Here is an 18,941-nt window from a genome sequence, read left to right as displayed (position 1 = left end):
TCACTTTTGCTTAGGCTGAGTAACAACCTACTTTACAGATAGCCCCTACTGGTATGTATAAACATACCTGTCACTTTAATGACTTCAGCTTGTATAGATATACGCCAGCTACCTTTAAACTTTCTAGCCCAAGTTTGCTAGCTGTGCAAGTGCTGCAGCATGAAGTTCAGTACAGGCTAATTGTGAGAGTATATATACCCAGATTCTCAGGTGGGTTTTGTCTCTCAGGCTGAGCTCTATGCTGCTGTGGCAAACCCAGATCTGTTACTTTCAAACCAGCATAGGTAGTGTCTGTGCCATGCTAGGAAGCCCCATCCTGGAAACATCCCCTGCTTGTGCATGCGGAATGCTGAAAATATGTAATACAGTTGCTATTGAAGCAGTGTTGGATGTGCCTGGGGCAGCTCTAAAAAGCACATTGTAGTATTTGGAACCTCAGAATGGCCTCTGTGTGGGGCACCAAAAAAGCCATACAATATTTCCTTGTAAATAAAATGGAAGGGTGGGTGTATTTTCATGTTAATGATCACTAGCACTGGTTGGCATGATGTACACATTCCCGTAGTCTACTCAGTAAGTGACTTTACTCAGCATAAGCAAGAGCCAGAATCAGAGAAATGGGCCCTTGGTTTTTACTCCAGTAGTCTATAAGAACTGAGTAAGCACACTGGAGTGCACACCCATGTATACGTCAGACCCCGTGCTTCATATAAATATAACTTGTCATTTTTAAAATTATTTTAGACATGACTGTTTGGAATAAAATTTAGACAACTCTTTTCCTGGCTGTTATAACTGACAATCCTTGTATAGTGTCATTTCCACTCCAAAAAAAAAAAGCAAATGTAGAAACAAATGTAATTGCATGTCTAAAAAAACAGCTGCCTGAAGCATTAATACCTTTTAAATTATAGTCTTAAAATGCACACCATGATTAAAAGATCTGATCTCCTAAATTGGAATGCTTCAGCCATAAATTCTCATTGTGGGGAGGAAATCTCGTGCATGTTGTTGGGGGGAGGAAACTTACTATATGAAAGATATTTTATAGATACCAATACGTTACAGAATTGGGAATTTAACTACTGATGCAAACAAGGATATGTCTGAAAGGCTGTTTGCATATAAAAGCAGTTACTATTTATGTCTAAGGGAAGCCAAAGAATAGCAATTTCCAGAATTAAATTTAAATGTTGAGAATTTTCTAGGTCATTGACCAGGCTTAAAGTGGTACATGCTTAAAGATTTATCTGATTTAAAAGATTACTTTGCTTTTCTGGATTATGCTATTTCAGAGTGTCAGTCTTGAGCAACATTTGTTGGTCTTAACCTATGGCAGGCATAACAAATGGCAATTTTTGTGAATATCTTTAACCTCAAGGGAAGCTGTCATTAAGACTCGCTTGTAAGTAATATGTTTGCTATGTAATAGAAATAGCCTTCTAGCATTTTTCTTTATTTAGGGGCCAGTTCTGTACTTGCTGGTTAGGTGAATGGGATCAGGGCCTTAGCGTAGTATAACAGGTTAAAAGCTTTTCAGGGATAAATTCTGCTTAATGCATCTTTGTCCTGGTACTTTTAGTTTAACACATTTAAAGTCAATGTTTTATATCTATGTCTGTTATCTCCTCAAGTGTGTTTTTAACAAGTTTAGCTTACTGGAATCACACTGGCAAGCAAGGAGGTAACCTTTTCTTCCCTTCTCTTTTTGGCATATCTCTAGATTTTAATATTGATGCTCCTCCTTCCTTTAAACCAGCCAAGAAATACTCTGACATTTCAGGACTTCCTGTAAGTATTTTTTTGTTGTCTACAATTGCCATCTCATTTCTCACAACACAAAGGAAAGACTGTTAACAGCGTTACTCAGTTTAGTCAGGCCCCATTAGAATATGCCTAAACAGATTAAGGGCAAAATCCAGATTGGTCCCATAGGTGCCTAGATGGGATATAAGTAGAAGACAGACATCTGTTTTTAGAAAAATGGTCCAGACAGGACCTGTTCCTGAGCCTGCAAAAACCCTTAGGCATCCAAATTCATTCAGTATCACCACTTGGGACAGCAGAGTCCCTGAGTCTCCAATATTTGGGCTTCTGTACATGGTTGGAAGTGGTCTAGTTTGAGCACTTAGACTCCTGACTCCCATCTAAACTGTCACGGTTCAGAGTGGACATGTAGGGTGCTGAGAAGTGATGTTTGTCGCACAATCAATTTCTTGAAAGTGCTCTACAGCCATGCCCTGACAGAAGTGCGTGGCTGCAGAGGACTTTAAAAATGCCCAATCATATGCCAAATTAACCCTCATGTAATGAGGGTTCAGATGAAGGTGCTCAAAAGCAGAGCACCTTTATTAACTTCTGTCTGTCCCTGTGTGCAATCAGGGCTGGGCTGATGCAGCCCAGCCCCACCCCCAGTGCTGTCTGCAAGAAGGAAGGGGAAGAAGGGAGGGGGAAGAAGCTGCAGGCTGGGGTTTACCCAGCTTGAGTTGGAGACGAGGGCAAGTAGATTGAAGCCCCCTCACCTTGCCTACTCCTGGATCAACTCAAAGTAGAGCTCAATCCCCCACCTTCCCCAACCCAATAGTGAACATCTGTTGGGTCCAGGGGGTCGCTCTAAGCACCATGAGTTAGAGTAGGGAGCTACAAATCTTGTCAGCAGCCAGGATGTCACCAAAACTGTATTTAAGTTCCTGGAGGGACCTAATCCATTAAGTGTCTTCAGAACATTTAGCGTCGAGTTCAGTGCAGAGTGACACTGAAGGGTAGACTCTGTCCCTGCTCTGTGCAGTATTCAATTCAGCCATGATTCTGGAAAAAAAATCTTTTTTTCCTGTCATTCTGCCTTTCGAAAACAAGGCATATGTGGTTGATATGCAAGAAAATGTGGTGTGTATGTTGGTATGTACAGAACATCCTTAGAAGTTGAGAGTCAGCTTATCCTTACCACTGTCACAGCTGCTGGTAAGTTGGCAGCAGCTTGTGACTAAGCAGTGGCCCAGTTTGGTGGCAGCAGCGCAGGATTAAATCCTGAGCTGTGGTGTTTGCAAGGAGAGTTGGGTGGCTGAGCAGCACTCTGCCCCTCTTGCATGCAGCCAGAGCCCAGCACACAGCCATCCCCTTGCAACCGTTAACAGTGCCCCATGTTTCCATTCTAGTGTAGGAATCCACTTCCTACTTTAAAACATGGACCCCAGTCTTGGAGGGGTAGTTTTTGGGAAAGAGCATGTGCATTGTATGCAAGTAAATGTGATTAACATCAGTGAACCATTCAAGTAATGAGCATCATAGGAAAACTAATTAGAAAATAAATAATTAAATCTTCAGAGCAAGGTTTGAATAGCTTGAATACAGGCTGAGGCCACGCACTGAACAATGAGGAGAAAACAAATTTTTGAACACCTGCTAATTATGTGGGCGCTGTTGTCCTCCCTTCTCTTAGTCAGTGTAGTGAACGCTTTTTTCAGGGCGTTGTCTGTGCTGCCGCAGGCAGTGTGTCCCTCTTTGAGACCCTAAAGAATGACTAAAGATTCATTCAGTGGCAAAAAACTCAGACAGGTTTATTACCTACAAAACACCAACTCCCTAACATTCATGTCCAAGAAGCTAGAAGTTTTTAACCCCAGATCTGGTGGTAAGACACAGGCAAAACTCACATATTGTTATCCCCTAGATCTGAAGCAAAAGTTCCAAAAGTTTCCAGTCTCTCTCTCTCATATGGAGAATCAAAACAATTTTTTTCATAGATGATTCATAGATGCTAGGGTCAGAAGGGACCTCAACAGATCATCGAGTCTGACCCCCTGCCCTGGGCAGGAAGGAATGCTGGGGTCAGATGACCCCAGCCAGATGCCTATCCAGCTTTTTCTTAAAGACCCCCAAGGTAGGGGAGAGCACCACCTCCCTTGGAAGCCCATTCCAAATTCTGGCCACCCTTACTGTGACTAAGTTCTTCCTGATGTCTAGCTTAAATCTGCTCTCTGTCAGTTTATGACCATTGTTCCTTGTTACCCCAAGAGGCACCCTGATGAACAGACCAACATTTTAAACATGTCATACAATTACATAGCAAACAAACATCTTTAGTTACCATTATCCTCATACCTCTTGTCATTATCATGTTTTCTAGACTCTCTGGCAGTATCCTTAACCATCAACTTTACCAAGGGTCTTATAGGGACATTCCAGGCTAAGCCTTGGGAGAGTGAAAGGTCAGCCTTCAGTGAGGCCTGCTTTGGTCAAGGATCTAGCAAAGCTTTTATATGAGTTGTAAATGTATTGATCAATGTTTGTATTAAATCAATACCCTAGCAAGGCCTACAAGCAGCACCCATCCATTCTATTCACTGAATGAGCCAGGGATCCTGTTGCAGAAAAAGGGTACTTGATCATGGACATGCAGAGAGGATTTATAAATAACCTTAGCACTGGCATTTCTTGACTGTACAGCCTTATTTTTTTACATTGATTTTGCTTAAATACTTTATAGATGGAGGGAAATGGTATATTCCTAGCACAGTTCTTTGAGCAATGGTTAACCTTGAAGCTAGAGAGGGGATTAGACTATTGGTCCAACCATGCACTTTCCACCCAGCACAAAGCATTACACATACCTCTTTCCTCTTCCCTCACCCCCATGAAATTACTTGCCTTCAGCCAGGAATACTTTCATATTTATACTGCTAGTTAACTTATTTTGTTACAGTAGCATGTCAGTTCCCTGACCAGTTTTCGGTTGTACTATGGTACCAAGTAATAAAGAAGAAAGCCTTTAGCCCATAGATCTTTCCATCTACCTCAGACAAGGGACCTAATGCATGGATGAAGCAGACAATAAGGGGAGGGTGGTGAGCATCTAGCAACATTGACACATTTTAGCAGTAAAGCTGCAATCACAGGTGGAGTCGAGCATCTATTTCATATCTCCTCCCCTTACAGTTGCTCTGCAGGTGTTAGCAGCAGCCATTCTAGGTGCTGTTTGGATTACAGTAATATGTCTAGCCTCGTGCATTTGGATAAAGAGTCCAATTTTATGGAGGAGTGCTGTCTGAGGGTTGCGGGGATTAATAGCAGAGGCCCTTACCTACTGCAGCATCTCAAAGAGCTGTAGCTCTTCCCCACTAACCCTTGATCATCATCAGAATTAGCCAGAAATATTGACTAAACAGGCTGCTGATGTTTCTAACTACTTTGTAAAGATACGTTAAATTTTAGCTAGCCAGGTCATAAGGAAGCAAGGTAAAGTTCTCTTGACGCCAGCAGACTCCTACCTCTACTCCCCCAACCTCCATCACTGAGCTGCAGAAATGTAACTTTTCCAGGATGATACAAATAATCTCTGTAATTTTAAAGGCTGCTTTCAGCATGCTCTAATTTTCTTCCCTTTTTACTCTCAGTTTTTCTAATTTTCCATCTGCAGAAGAGAGACAAATTACTGTGAGACAAATTTTTTATTTTGCTTATGGCTGGGAGGTTTCTTTGGAAGATGTTTTAAAAAATCACACATAACCATCTTTCTTATTAAGATAACAAAGACAATATGGTCTTTAAATTGCTGAGCTAAAACTATTTCATAAGAAGCACTAGATTTACTTACAGAATCACTTTCTTAAAAAGGTAATGCCAGGGTTACCAAAATATTTAAAAACCAAATACAAAAACTTTCTCCCCTAAACCCCTGTGAGAAATTCAGTAGCATTTCCATGAACAAACAGTTCCTGTTAAGAATACAACATTCCCCAAGAATATTTATTTGATATAACTCATGCAAGGAATAATAATATCATCTAACTTGCATTTTGATGCGGTCATCATTTTGTTGTCTTAAATACATAGTTCCAAATTCTGTTAAGTCTCTTTCTGTGGGGTGATAGGGGGAATCAAATCCCTTAGGGTAGGGACAGACATTACACATAAGCTGGTTTAAGTGATAAGAAACTGGTTTAAACCTGTAACAGAACATAAGTTCAGTGCACATAAACCAGTTTCAAAATGGCTGAAACTGGTTTAAGATATATCTGGTGAATGTAATATCAGACTTAACTGATTTGGGTCAAACTGGTTTATGCAATGTCTATCCCAGACCCCTTCCTGGTTTAAGTTAAACCAGAGTCCCCCAGCATCCCTGATGCTTTGCAGCCCTGGGCTGGGCTCCCTGCTCCAGAGAACAGGCTGTCCCTGTCTATCTCCTCCCTAACCAGAGCTCTGTTGGAGACTGCAGGCACAGCAGCATCTGCCTGGCTTCCCATGCTGCTCACTGCTCAAGCAGAGATCCACCCTCCCTCCCTCACTCCCATCTCCCACAGCACAGACCCCAGCCCCATGAACCCTAGGCATGCTAGCTAATTCTAAGAGGTGTTTGTGTCTCCGATTTCACAGGGAGAGGCAGACAGAACAATGTCCACTTAGGGCTTTTTGGAGCTAATCAACAGGTCAGCTGGTAATGTCCTTCCATTCCTTCCTTGGTAAAAGCTGTTTAAGAAGAGCCTGAACTAATGAGAGAAGCTTTTGTTTTACCAATGGGCTGATAAACACTGTGTTATCAGGCCTCTACTAGTTTTATCAGCCCCTTGCTGGTTTGCAGCCCTGTCAGGTTTGCAGATAGTATGAAGAAGCAGGGAGAGGAAGATTGAAAAGCTCAGTATCGTCAACAGATGCATGCACTGCACTGCACACATACCCTTTGCCTCAGAGTGCTAGCTAAGGGTTGAGGACTGGCAACACTCCCACCACTTGAACAGCAAGCAGAGAAAAGCCTGGGACAGTGCAGGCCAGGGTGGGGGTTTACACCCCTCCCTAATCAGAGCATCCTGCTAGGACCTAGCTACGGCCCCCTCAGATCAGCACTATGAAAGGGAAGGGAGGGCTGCTCTGGCACCCCTGCAGCTTCTAGCCTGAGCCACTGCAGGCATATACCTGCATTTCTTCAGTCCAGAGGGAATGACTGTAGAGTTACAAACCAGTTCAGCCTAGCCAGGTTAGACTAACCTGCAAAGATTGAATCAATTCAGGCTCAGGCTTTTTGAATGTCTGTCCTTAGCCCTGAGGGGCAACCATCTTATATTTTTAATGCAGTCACCTCTAAACTTCAAAAAAGCTTGTTTACACACAGTATTTGCATTTTAGATGCAGTCTATTCTGTAGAAGCTGGCAAGATGGGCTTTTGATTATATTAGTATCAAAACAAAGTAATCTAAAGCAAATAAAACATTTATTCAGTTGCTTGAACTTCTCTGCCTGTTTTTTAAAAAGGGTATCAGCCTCATTGCTATAGAAACAGACCAAGATAATTACAAATATTTCAAGCATAATAAAGTACCTGCAGCTTTTGATTTAGTTTATAACATGCAGGGAACATTTTTTCTTACAAAATTGCATAACTGTACTTTTATCTGTTTTAATTGCATCTGAAATATTTGGTGAAGTTTTAATTTTATGATTGCTTCTAGCACAATTTATTTAATAATCATTAGATGCTAGTTTCCATGCAGTATATGGTAATGCCTTACCATAAGGTCAGGGATGATGAATTAGAATGGTGAACTATCCTCTCCAGGTCACAATTTTTTAAACAAAGGTATTTATGAAATACACTAAGTAGTCATGAATCAGAAACTCACAACTAGAGTACTGCACCTGTAGTTATTAATCATTCTGCTTAGACTTTCTTTAGAGTCCTGTATTAGACGTAAAGAACTGTGATGCAATTACAAATAGATGCCCTGTGCACTATAGACACCCTTCGCATTATACCACTGATAAATATGGCCCTCCATGAGTGCATCTACATGAAGCGCTTTACTGCAGGGGAAATCCTCACTCAGTCCAGAGCTGCCTGAGAGCTACCCCAGAAGCAGGACAGCTCCTGGCCAGGCCCCAGCTGCTAAGGGAAGCCCTGCTGCACATGGGCCTTGTCCCCATGTGCAGGGGTCTGTCTCCTAGCCCCCTGCACATCAGGATACCTCCTGATGTGCATGGTGCAAGGAGACAGCTGCTGCTGCAGCTGGCAGAGCTCTCCTGGCCCTGTGCACATGGGAACCAGCCCCATGCTCCCTGCCAGCTCCCGGGCTAGCACCCCAGGGGAGCCTGGAGCTGTTGGGAGCCTGGAGCTGTTGGGAGCAGATTTGCTCCCAGGAAAGGCTTACTGTGTATTATTTTACTTGCACTTGCAACCTGACCAACTTTTAAATCCCTTGTTAGGGAAAGCTGACAGGGAAGGGCTGAGAGCACTAGTAGGGTCTCCACAGGATAAAACTAACAACAGCACCAGCAGTTTCTGCTGTGTGGGCTTAACAGAGAGAAGATACCATGGAGAGTGATTTGCCCCAACCTAGCCTGGTGTGGTGGGTACCCTACCTCTCGTACATTCAAGGTTTCTGTGGTAACAGGGAGGGAAGGGTGATGGGGTACATCCTAATATAGCAAAGGATGAGCAAGGCCAAGGTTAGTTGTGTCACATGGCCATGCCACAAGGCTGAAAGCTGAAATCAGCAGTGCAAAATGCTCAAGTTCCTTATCAGTTTAGTCACAGAACTGAGGGCTGGGAATGTTGTTTGTTCCAGAAACCATTTTAAATGCTGCAGTTCTACACAGGCAGGGAAGCTGGCATACAGGGCAAACAAGGCAGCTGTAATTCATCCTCTTCTAGGGTCATTTATTGGCAACAACCCCATTCTTTGGAGAACTGCCTTGTAGAGGAGGACAACAGGCACACAGTTGCTAGGGTGACTTTAAGGAGCTGCTGCAGTTTCCTTTGCTCTTGATTGATTGGAATGAAGTAAGTTGTGCCCACTGATACATTTAATACATTTGGATCCAACAGTTTACAGGAATCTGTTTTCTTCCTCTAAGCTTGAACATGCGAAGTGGAAAAAGAGGAATGACTAACTTTGTTAAGAGGAGCCCAAAAATGCCACTAGCAAGAATGCCTAGTTTTTTTGCATTTTAATTTATCAACTATTAGGCAGTTTTCTGGACTGGGGCAAGATTTTGTTTGACATTTACTGAGATTTTCTTTAGTGTCTTCTTGTTTCTTTCCCAGGCCAATTACACAGACCCACAGAGCAAGCTGAGATTCAGTACCATTGAAGAATTTGCCTACATTCGCATGCTGCCTTCAGACGTTGTTACAGGTTACCTGGCTCTAAGAAAAGCAACAAGTATAGTTTCCTAAAACTTCAAAAATGTTACTGAATGATTCATCATGAATAGGGATAAGATTCAGCATCTCAGCTGAGACCGTGGGGTTAGGGTTTTAACCAATGTGTTTCATATTTATTTGAAAGTGGCTACTATTGAAATGTGGATTGAAAAGAATATTTGATCTTCATTTTGATAAACGATTATATTTTCTGGCTTACCGACTTGTAAACAGGATCCAGTTCTGGCCCCAGAAAAGTCAACACAAGTTATGCCGCTGATTTCAATGCGACTTTAGGTGAGGGTGTGAAGGAATGAGTTTTGTACAGGACCTGGGACCAGGAACTGAGTCCAAACATGCCTCAAACTCCCTTTGTGGCTCTGGAGGGGCCACAAACTGTGGGTTCCCATTTTCCCCTATCTGCAGAATGGGTAAAGTACTTCTGAGTACCATTGTGGGGATGAACTGATGAATGTATATGAAGCATTTTGAAGAAGTGCTTTGTCTAAGTGCCAACAGGAAAGTTGTTTTGTAATATAGAAACTCATCTGCACACACTACCATTCCTGGAGCAGCTAGGGTGCACACCATGTGGGTCAACTCTGGACCCAGAGGTATCACTAGAGGATGGATGATGGGGCTCCATGAGCTGGATCTTGTGATACCCCTCCCTTAAATGGCTCTGACCCTTCTCCCCTGTAATGGTAATTAGAGAGGCCCTGTTACAGTTCCCAGCTGTAAATACCCACTTCACAGAGGTGCCAGCCTACAGGCCTGAGTTTGAAATTTCTGAATCCAGTTGACAGATGGGATATTAACTGCACCCCTCTCTAGTATCTCCTATTGCCTGGCTTCTTTAGCTGCTTCCTGCTGTGAATTCCAATCCTAGCTCTGCACAGAAAGAACAAGGAGCTTTGGACATTGACCCTGGGTTGGTGAACACCATTCCCAAAAGTAAGGCAAAAAATCTCAATGTTACTCCACCCAAGCCCCTTTTTTGGATGTGGTCCTTCATGAATTGTAATGCTCAGGTTAAAGAAAAACTGAGTCACTGTACTGTAATGGCCAAGTGTAGTAGCTCTAGTCTAATCCCAACCCTGCTACTGACTTCCTTTGTGATCCTTGGTACATCATTTCACCTGCCTTGCCTTCCTCATTGTGAAATGGGGATAACCTAATTTAAGTTTCTTATCTCACAGGGACACAGTGCGGCTAAGTTAATGTTTACAACGTGTTTTGAATACACTGTCCTATACAAGTGTTAGTTACCACATAAATGCCTCTACTGAAAAAATGAATATTCAAGGTGAAATGAATATTGACTTACTTCCAACTCCTGAACAAGGTAGGCAGTAATGGGACATATTACATTTACTAAATAAATCTAGGATTTAATGCCTATTTTTTATGATCTAATACTCACAAAAACAAGTTTTAAACATCTCTGACATGCTTACAGTAGATCCCCCAAAGCCCTGGATAACAGACAGTGCCACAACTGTTTGCAGGCAACGGAGAATATTACGACAATATCTCTCTTGAGGCCCATAAACACCATAGGCAGATTCCCTTTGCATGTGGGCTTTAGAAGGGTTTTTTAACTTAAATACTAAAAATGCATCTGAGATAGGTTGAACTCTGATATGAAAAGAAAACATAGTACTCCAATCAGTATTGCTGCAAATAACCAGACAGCAGCTCAGGAAATTGGAGTTAACCACAGTTTATTGGCTCCTACAAGTATTTTTAAAATTATCTTGGAATGAACCCATTAGGGAATGCTATTACATACAATTACTCTCAGGAATGCTGTTCATGTGATTCCCTACAGTTATGCATGGTATCACAAAGTGTCTCCTTCTTTGATTAATTATAATCAGATTTGTTTCAGAGTTTCTACTGTATTTGGGTACATTAAATAGCATTTTTTCAGAATGCAAGTCATTCCTGGAGGAATGGAAACGACTGATAAATGCATTTTAAGATTCAGAGATCTACCTTTTTCACTGCCCCCACCTTACCCCCAAAGCTCCTCTCTGAACCCATTATGTCTTTTTGGTGATTGTTAGCTTCTTTTTTTATTCCCCACTTCCTCAAGGCTTCATTCCTTCACTTCATTGGCTATTGCTTCTGTTTTCATGATTTCTAGTGGTTTACAGTCAAAGTTGTAGTCAAGACAGGAAGTGGTGGAAGCCATTTCTGTGAGATATGCAACATTAAGCTGAACAAAGTCAATTTATTAGGTGTTGTATCCAAAATATACTTGAAATTGCAGGAAGCTGGACTAGTAGATCTTTTCTGTGCCCAGTACCTGTTATTCAATTTGCTGGATTCTTTTGTCTTTAATATAGGGACCTGCTACTGCTTCTCTTAGCTTCAGCAACAGCAGGATTGAGGATTAACTACATAATTATATCTACTCAAATGCAAACAAACCAAGAGCTGATATATGTGACTGGGAAGCAGTTTTTTTTAATGTATTTTTGTGGGCTACTTTAAGGGAAATGAAGACCAAAAAGAATATTCACCCTTATAAATAAAAAAACTTTATAGTTAAATTGGATCGAGAATCCAGAACCAGAAAGGAGTTTGAAAAAGAAAACATTGACATGGTCCCTTATTTTTCACTGAATGGGAATTTCATTCAGAAAATGGATTTTGCCTAATAATGTATTCATATGTATAAAATTGACAGGCCACAATCCTATTATTGTCTTTCTATGAAATAGTTATCCCTTGTTATTAATGATAATAGACCAGAGGTTGGCAACCCAGGGGTTCCTTGCAAGTTGGATCTAGCCTGTGGAGCCAGCGAATCTAACCCATGGAGTTCAGGCTTTGGCAGTAGGAGAATCTTCTGTGCCATGGTGAGAAGCAGCAGTAGTAGATGGGTCCTAGTGCCAACTAACTTCAGACCCAAGTTGGGTCATTTCAGTGTGTGGCCAAGAAGGGCTGTCAGTCACTGATACAGACCACGTCAGTGTCAAGTATATTTACAGGACTTGGCTCTATTATATCACCTTGCTGTAGCATTTTCCTGGTTATTTCTCTGATAACCTAATAGCACAAGTTGCTAAGCACCCTCAACTCCCATGGATTCATCTTCAGAACTTTGTTCTTATTCCTCTTTGAGGAGAAATGACTGTCTACCTGTCTACTAGAAATTAAGACTCTATGTTTCCATACTACTATGTGACCTACTAGCTATTGTTCTGCTTACCAGGCTTTTGGTTTGAAGTAAGGTACAGTTACTATAGGTGTGTGGTATAGAACATATCTTCGAGGTCCGCGGTCAGAGCACCCTTCTCACTATGGCCCAGGGATGGGGACCCCCCAGGGAACCACTGAACAAGAGTTTTCCGAGGACATAGAAGCAGCAAGGGAACACACCTAAAAGCATCAAAACTCTCAATTACTCAAGGGTACAAGGAGGAAGTAGGACATTTAAAAATGAAGAATAGCAAAGGAAAGGTGACCAACTAGGCCCCATTCATTCTGTTATTAATAGAAATGTTCAATCCCCCATCTGATTAAATCACTTTCCTGAAGGAGAAATGAATAATTACTAATAAATTAAAGTGCAAAGCATTTATCACTTGAGAATTTGCAAACGTGTTTTGAGGCTTCTTAGTATTTGCATTTTTTTTGCATACGGTTTGCATATTCAGAGAATAGGCCATTTTCTTTTGAGACACAGCACAGAAGGGAGGTCGTTCACAGATTTCCTGTCAGATCCTGAAAGGATTTGGCTTCATGCTGTTTGTAGAAGGAGACCTAGTCAAGCAATCTGAACATTACCTCAGAACACTTCAATCACACCAAGATGATGATACCATAAATACTAAAATTCACAGAAATCCTTTTTTATTTTTTCTCCTTTTAGTGTGTGTATTTTGATTACAAGTCACTTTTCTTCGCCTGCTGAAAAGTGGGTGGGCTCAAATACAGCAATATATTTTCATGTACAAAAAAGCATTTTAAGTCCAGTTGGCATCTATAAGTATTGCTTGACTTGGCTTTTTATTATCTGAGGAGCTTGCCAAATCCAGTACTTTCAGATGATTACAGTATTGTAAATCACAGTCTACAAACTGCAATAGCTGTAATCTCTTGGGAGACCTACTAATAACTAATAAACTGCATTTAAACTACTAGTAAATATTGCTTATGTAAATGAATAAGGTTCATGACCTGAGATTATGCATTTTAAGTATGGAACATTGCCTTCCTTAATGCAGTAGCTTGAAATCAGTAAGATCTATGTATTAACTGTACTCAAAAGCAATAAACAATTGCTTATTGTTGCCAAGCTTCTCTTTCTAGATAAATTATTCTCTCATTCATTTGACCATTAACTGCAACATCTTAGTTATTCACCTCTCTTAAACCTGCCATTAGTTCAACAGGGAATATAACAAAGGCAGGCAATTATTTCGGACAGAGGGTCACTTACCGAGTTTGGGCAAGCTGTCGAGGGCTGCATGAGTAGCCCCACCCCTAGACAGGTGCCCCGCTCCCTGGTCGCCATCTTGTGACCAGAAGTCCCACCTGCTACCCCTGACCTTTGCCAATATAAGTCTCTCCCCTTGTCCCCAGAAGTACGTCTTTCAGCAAGGGGTTTTGCCATCTCCAAACCAGAAAAATACCAAATTATATTCTAAAAGAAAACATCTACAGCATTCATTAATTTGATTTCAAAAATAGTTTTGTCCTGATTTATATGTGTTTGTGTAGTGTACATAGAGGTGATTGCACAATAGCTTAAAATGAAGTCTTACTCTTGTATGTTGTGGGGGGCAGGTATAGATTTGTAGGGGGCTGTGGGTATGTGAGGTGTGGGGGAGGGCATGGGTGTGTCTGTGTGGGTGGATAGGTGTGGGGTGAGCAAGCATGTGGGGGTGAGTGTGGCTATGTGGGGTGTGGCTGTGTGTCTGGGTATGGGATTCATGGGGTGGCTGGGGTGTGTGAGAGGGTGGGTGTGGGGGTCTGCATGTATGGCAGTGTAAGGGTGGGTGTGGGCACATGTGTCTGGTGGGGTGTGCTTGTTGGACTCACCCTACAAACATACACACACACACACCCTCTGCCCCTGCCTACACCCCCCTGCCCCTGCTTACACACATGCACATACCCTCTGCTCCTGCCTACACACACACCCCTCCTGTTCCTGGCCCCAGTGTACTGGTGTAGCCCATGCTCCTCAGTCTGGCAATGCAGCAATGTGGTGCTGGAGCACTATGGGGGCAGGAAGGCAGGGAAATGGCTGGGGGTGGAGCGGGGCAGCGCTGCTCGGTCCTGTGGGCTCCCCCTGGGTCCTACTGACCCTGACTCCTTCATCTTTGACAGGCATCCAGGAGTAAATAAATATTAAATTACTAAATTTTTAGGGGCCCCACAGACTGGATAGAATGGTTTGGTGGGCCGAATCTAGATCTGGCCCGCAGGCAGTATTTTGCCCACTCCTAGAATATTATCTGGTCCAGTGGATTCCCAGCCATCCCCAGTGTACTAACACTGGGATCTACTGGCAATGTTCACTTTGCATAAAGTTTCACGCAGGAAAAATAACCAGAAATACACCAAAAATGTATATGAGACAGACCACATTTTCCACATACCAAATCACATGTTTTGCATGAGAGGAGTAGAAATAGACTGACCATACATGTGTGATAATGTTCTAAAAAAGAACATTACACTCAAAGTAGGTTCTCAGAGCATATTCAGAGCATGGGGAAGGGAGGATAAAGTTAAAACCATTCACTCACTATGGGGCAAAGAAGGTTTGACTGATAAAAGTACATGAAATATGCTAAATGAGTACACACATAAATATACTGATCTGGAGCTATATCAAATAAATCAGCAGACCTATGACTGTAAGCTTCTCGGGGCATGGAGGTTGGGGGGGGCATCACGTGTCTGAACAGTGCTTAGCACTGCAGTGCTAACTCAGGCTCTGTGGTAAGTGGACAAATAGCAATGTTTGAATTTTGGACATAATCCCATTTGTTTTCTGGGAAAAAACACAAACATCAGATTTACCTGGCGTTCTTCTCTCTAGGGACAGAGATGTATCCTAAAAAGACATGATATTGTTTTCTTCTTGCATCCAGCGCTTACATGAGCTAGTTTCATAACGAAATGTGTGTCATTAAGGTAAAAGGGATGAAGGTCTAGTCCAGGGGTAGGCAGCATTTTTTGGCCGGAGTGCCGAAAAACACCGCAATGCTCTCAATGTGTCACGTGGGCTGCACCCACGCAACTTACTTCCTGTGTATTCATTTAAAAAATGTTTTGTATCTGTTATCTGACAGTAATGCAATACAAATCAATATTTTGTAATACCTCTCATTTTTACACTATCAACTGTCATTACTTTTTTTTTTTTTAAATATTATGTCCCATGGGTCACAGCTGTGTGTTGATTCAGCCACATCTGGGCTGTGGGTTGAGAACCACTGTTCTAAATTATCATGGCTTGCCAGTGTGGAGGCTGAATCTTGAAAGATGGTGCAAGTTGGGGGGGTGAGGCTCAGTGGAGCAGCCATTGGGGGGTCTGGGGGAGCAGGTGTAAGGCTTTGTGGGGCAGTCATTGGGGGGCAGCAGCAACTTGTGGGGGATGGGGCCAGGTGGGGCAGCAATTGAGGGGCTGGGGTGGGGCATTTGAGCCTTGCAAGGGGAGTGGTAGCCCCTGTGGGGGCCACTTGGCCCCTTTTGGGGGGCCATAGCCCTTGTGTGGGGACTAAAACCCCTGTTGGGGGGCTAAACTCCTTGTGTGGGGGCTAAATCCCCTGTTAGGGGGCCATAGCCCTTGTGTGGGGGCTGAACTCCCTTTTGGGGGGCCATAGCCCTTGTGTGGGGGCCAAATCCCCTGTGTGGGGGCCATCGCCCCTGTGGGAGGGCAGCAAAATACGTATTCATGAATTCATGAAACATGTATTTAGAGTTCACATTATTATGATAAGAGACTTGCTTTAACACTGTAGATATATCAATAAAGCATTGTCCAACTGATTGCTGTCTCTGTCTCTGTGTCTCTTTATAGTGGTCTTTTGTTTTACTTGTGGAGGAACATGAATTTGTGGGTATTTTACAGAGTGACTTTGGGATTTTTTTTATCAGGGATTTTTCAGTTTTCCAATAGGGAACATCAAAACATTCCTGCTAGGGAGGCCAGTGGCAGGATCCTGCTTGCTCAGAGCTGTCACCTTGGACCTATCTGGCTGTGGCTGACCTCCTGGCCAAATGGGGCCAGAAGGACATGCTCTGACAGTTCAAAGCAGGCCACCACACCTGGAACATCTTCAGGGCAATAGCTGCCCAGATGGCTGGGCAGGGGGCACACATGGCAGTAGTGCTGCACAAAAGCCAACCCTGCAACCACAGTCCACTGGCAGCTGGCGCAAAGGGGCAGATGCCTCTACTGGCTGTGCAGTCCCCATCCTGGTCTAGCAGGTGCACAGCAGGTCACAGCCAGGCAACAGCCCCCACTGCCAGACTGCTGCAGTGGGTAGAGGGTAGTGTCCCCAGGTACCAATTGGCTGGGCCCCAGAAGCTCCTGAGAGCTAACAGCCCTGAGCTACTTGCCAGGGCGGCTTTTTATACTGCTGGGGACAGCACAGGTGCTGGAGGAAAGGCACTCCCCACCCTGTTCTATGTTATTACCTGATAGGTCTCGGGAACCCCACCCTGTATCTAGGGTGGCGAGACTACCTCCTTTATCGGGTCCTCAGCCTTTTCCTCCCCAAAGTAGTTCCACCTGGGACCCAGTCCTTCTGACTTTTATACCTTTCCTCCCATTAACAATCTCTCCCAGAAGGGGAGGTTCACTTTTAGCCTTACTGCCTTTTCTGGGATTAGAGTCAAGCCATTATGTCATTTTGCAAAGCTGTCATTTCTAAGTAAAAAATTGTTATCTTTGCATTCCTTTTGGCCCAGGACTCTCCAGTTGGTCGGGCAAGAGCAGTCCCCCTTTTTTTTTCCTGCACATCAGCAAACAGCAGCAGATGCATTAGGTCATTATCCTGTGGCCTCTGGGTTCTGCGAAGCTGACCCCCCCTTCGGGGAGTCAGCTTGGCCTCCTCCCAGAAGCCTCTTCGGGACAGGCCCCACAATCCCTTCCTGACTGGTCGCATCTGCATGTATTCATGCTAATCAAAATTTCACAGGGTTACATAGCCATCAGCGTAATCTATCAGACACTTTACCCACCAGTACAACCTTCGAACATAACAGGTAAGCATACACATAAGAAAGCATAAAACAACAATACCCAGTAAAATGATAACTATTGGGTGCAATGCGAAGTTCATTATTCCCATTCAAGTAGGGTATGACCCAGGAAAATATCGTACTAATGATGTCCTGATACCGACTCCAATTCTGCTGTTAACTTTAAAAGTTTTTCCTTTTGATGTATTATATGCAAGCTTGCCTGCTTCTCCTTATTCAAAGCAGTAGCATAGCTGTTAATTATCTCCTCTAATTCCCCCAAGTGCTGGTAGACAGCTTCCCAAGAAGAGCCTAATGACATTGTCTAATTCACTGGGAAGATTTTTGCTAAGGCTATGAATAGGGACTAGGTAGGTTGTGCATAAATATGCCCTCCACTTTCTACAGCAGTTGCATTACAACGGCATTCTCTAACAGGGGCCCAGGACACATTCTCGTCATTCCAGGTAACCAGGGTCACTGAAGCGATGCATAGACACCTGATGGCATTGTTAACTACTACTGTAGTTTCATTAAAGATTCTATCTAAGACAATCTCCTACACTTCCTTGGTGTAAGCGACAGGGGTCCATCAGGAAGTTTTCACGGTAGCACTTCCACTCATGCCATCCCCATTGCTCACACCCTCTAGGGTTTAAGAGTTCTCCGGACTGAGTCACCCACTTGGCAGGGGACCTGGGGACTTAAATTCTCCTCGCCAATACTATAGGGGTTGGGACATACTCATAGAGGGGCCAGGTTTTGGTTTTCACTCCTACTGATCTCACATGAATATACCTCCTCAAGGGTATTTTTATCCCATAGGAGATAACTTTCACAAAAAGGGGTTTGCATTCTGGGCACTATTCTGTATAGGAGTTGGATATGACTGCTGGATCTCTGGACTTGATCCAAAGTGCTTGTCTCTCATATTGGTGTAATACAAAGGTTTGCATAGTTACACAAGATATGGTAGAACTTGTCTCACTTGCGAGGTCCCACATCCCTTCTAACACTGAATGCATAATGATATGTAGTTGTCTGAGTGGCTGCACTGTTACTGTTATGGTCTTAACATGGTTCTCCTAGTATTCTGTGTTAGCCAGTATTTGACTCTCTAATGCCTGTCAGGTGAGTTATCTCATCCTAGCAAGGATATTCCTTACAACTTCTTTATCCATTTGATTAAGTGCCACTCTGACACTCCTTAAGAAACCCAGGACAGTTGCTGCATCTCTGTGGAATCTCCTATGCAATCCGGAATTCCCTTGCCAAGTGGACAGGATAGGCTCTGCCTATTTGCTGCACCACGGATGTACCCAGGTGACATTAATCTCCCACTGCAGGACTACAAACTTTTCTAAGAACAGTGAAGGGAACACCACAAAGGTTTCTGGGACTCTAGCCCCCATAATTATGGGAATCTTTTCTGGGTCGGTGAGACCTACCAAAATCCAGAATGAGATTGTCTCTCCATTTCACAACCCCTCTCTCTGCCCTGCATTTAGCAGATTTCCAGGAGTTGTGAAAGGGGAAATATTCGGCCCATCTTTACATAAGGTCTCCCATACCTCTGCAGGGATGGGATGCC

General features: G+C 43.2%; 1 protein-coding gene across 1 annotated transcript in view; it reads left to right on the top strand.

The window, feature by feature from the left end:
- The window catches only part of INO80C (INO80 complex subunit C), a gene marked incomplete at its 5' end in the record, with an annotated part of 51,751 nt that extends 38,306 nt beyond the window's left edge, over nucleotides 1–13,445 (top strand). Inside the window, 2 exons of the mRNA XM_019479154.2 lie at nucleotides 1,724–1,791; nucleotides 9,038–13,445. Of these exons, the coding sequence (XP_019334699.1) occupies nucleotides 1,724–1,791; nucleotides 9,038–9,169 (200 nt within the window). The remainder of the gene's footprint in view (nucleotides 1–1,723; nucleotides 1,792–9,037) is intronic.
- Nucleotides 13,446–18,941: the final 5,496 nt, after the last annotated feature.

The sequence above is a fragment of the Alligator mississippiensis genome, chromosome 5 (genome assembly GCF_030867095.1).
Source record: "Alligator mississippiensis isolate rAllMis1 chromosome 5, rAllMis1, whole genome shotgun sequence".
In the NCBI taxonomy this organism is placed as follows: domain Eukaryota; kingdom Metazoa; phylum Chordata; order Crocodylia; family Alligatoridae; genus Alligator; species Alligator mississippiensis.
Note: the sequence above shows the minus strand (reverse complement) of the source record. Positions and strands in the feature narration are given on the sequence as shown.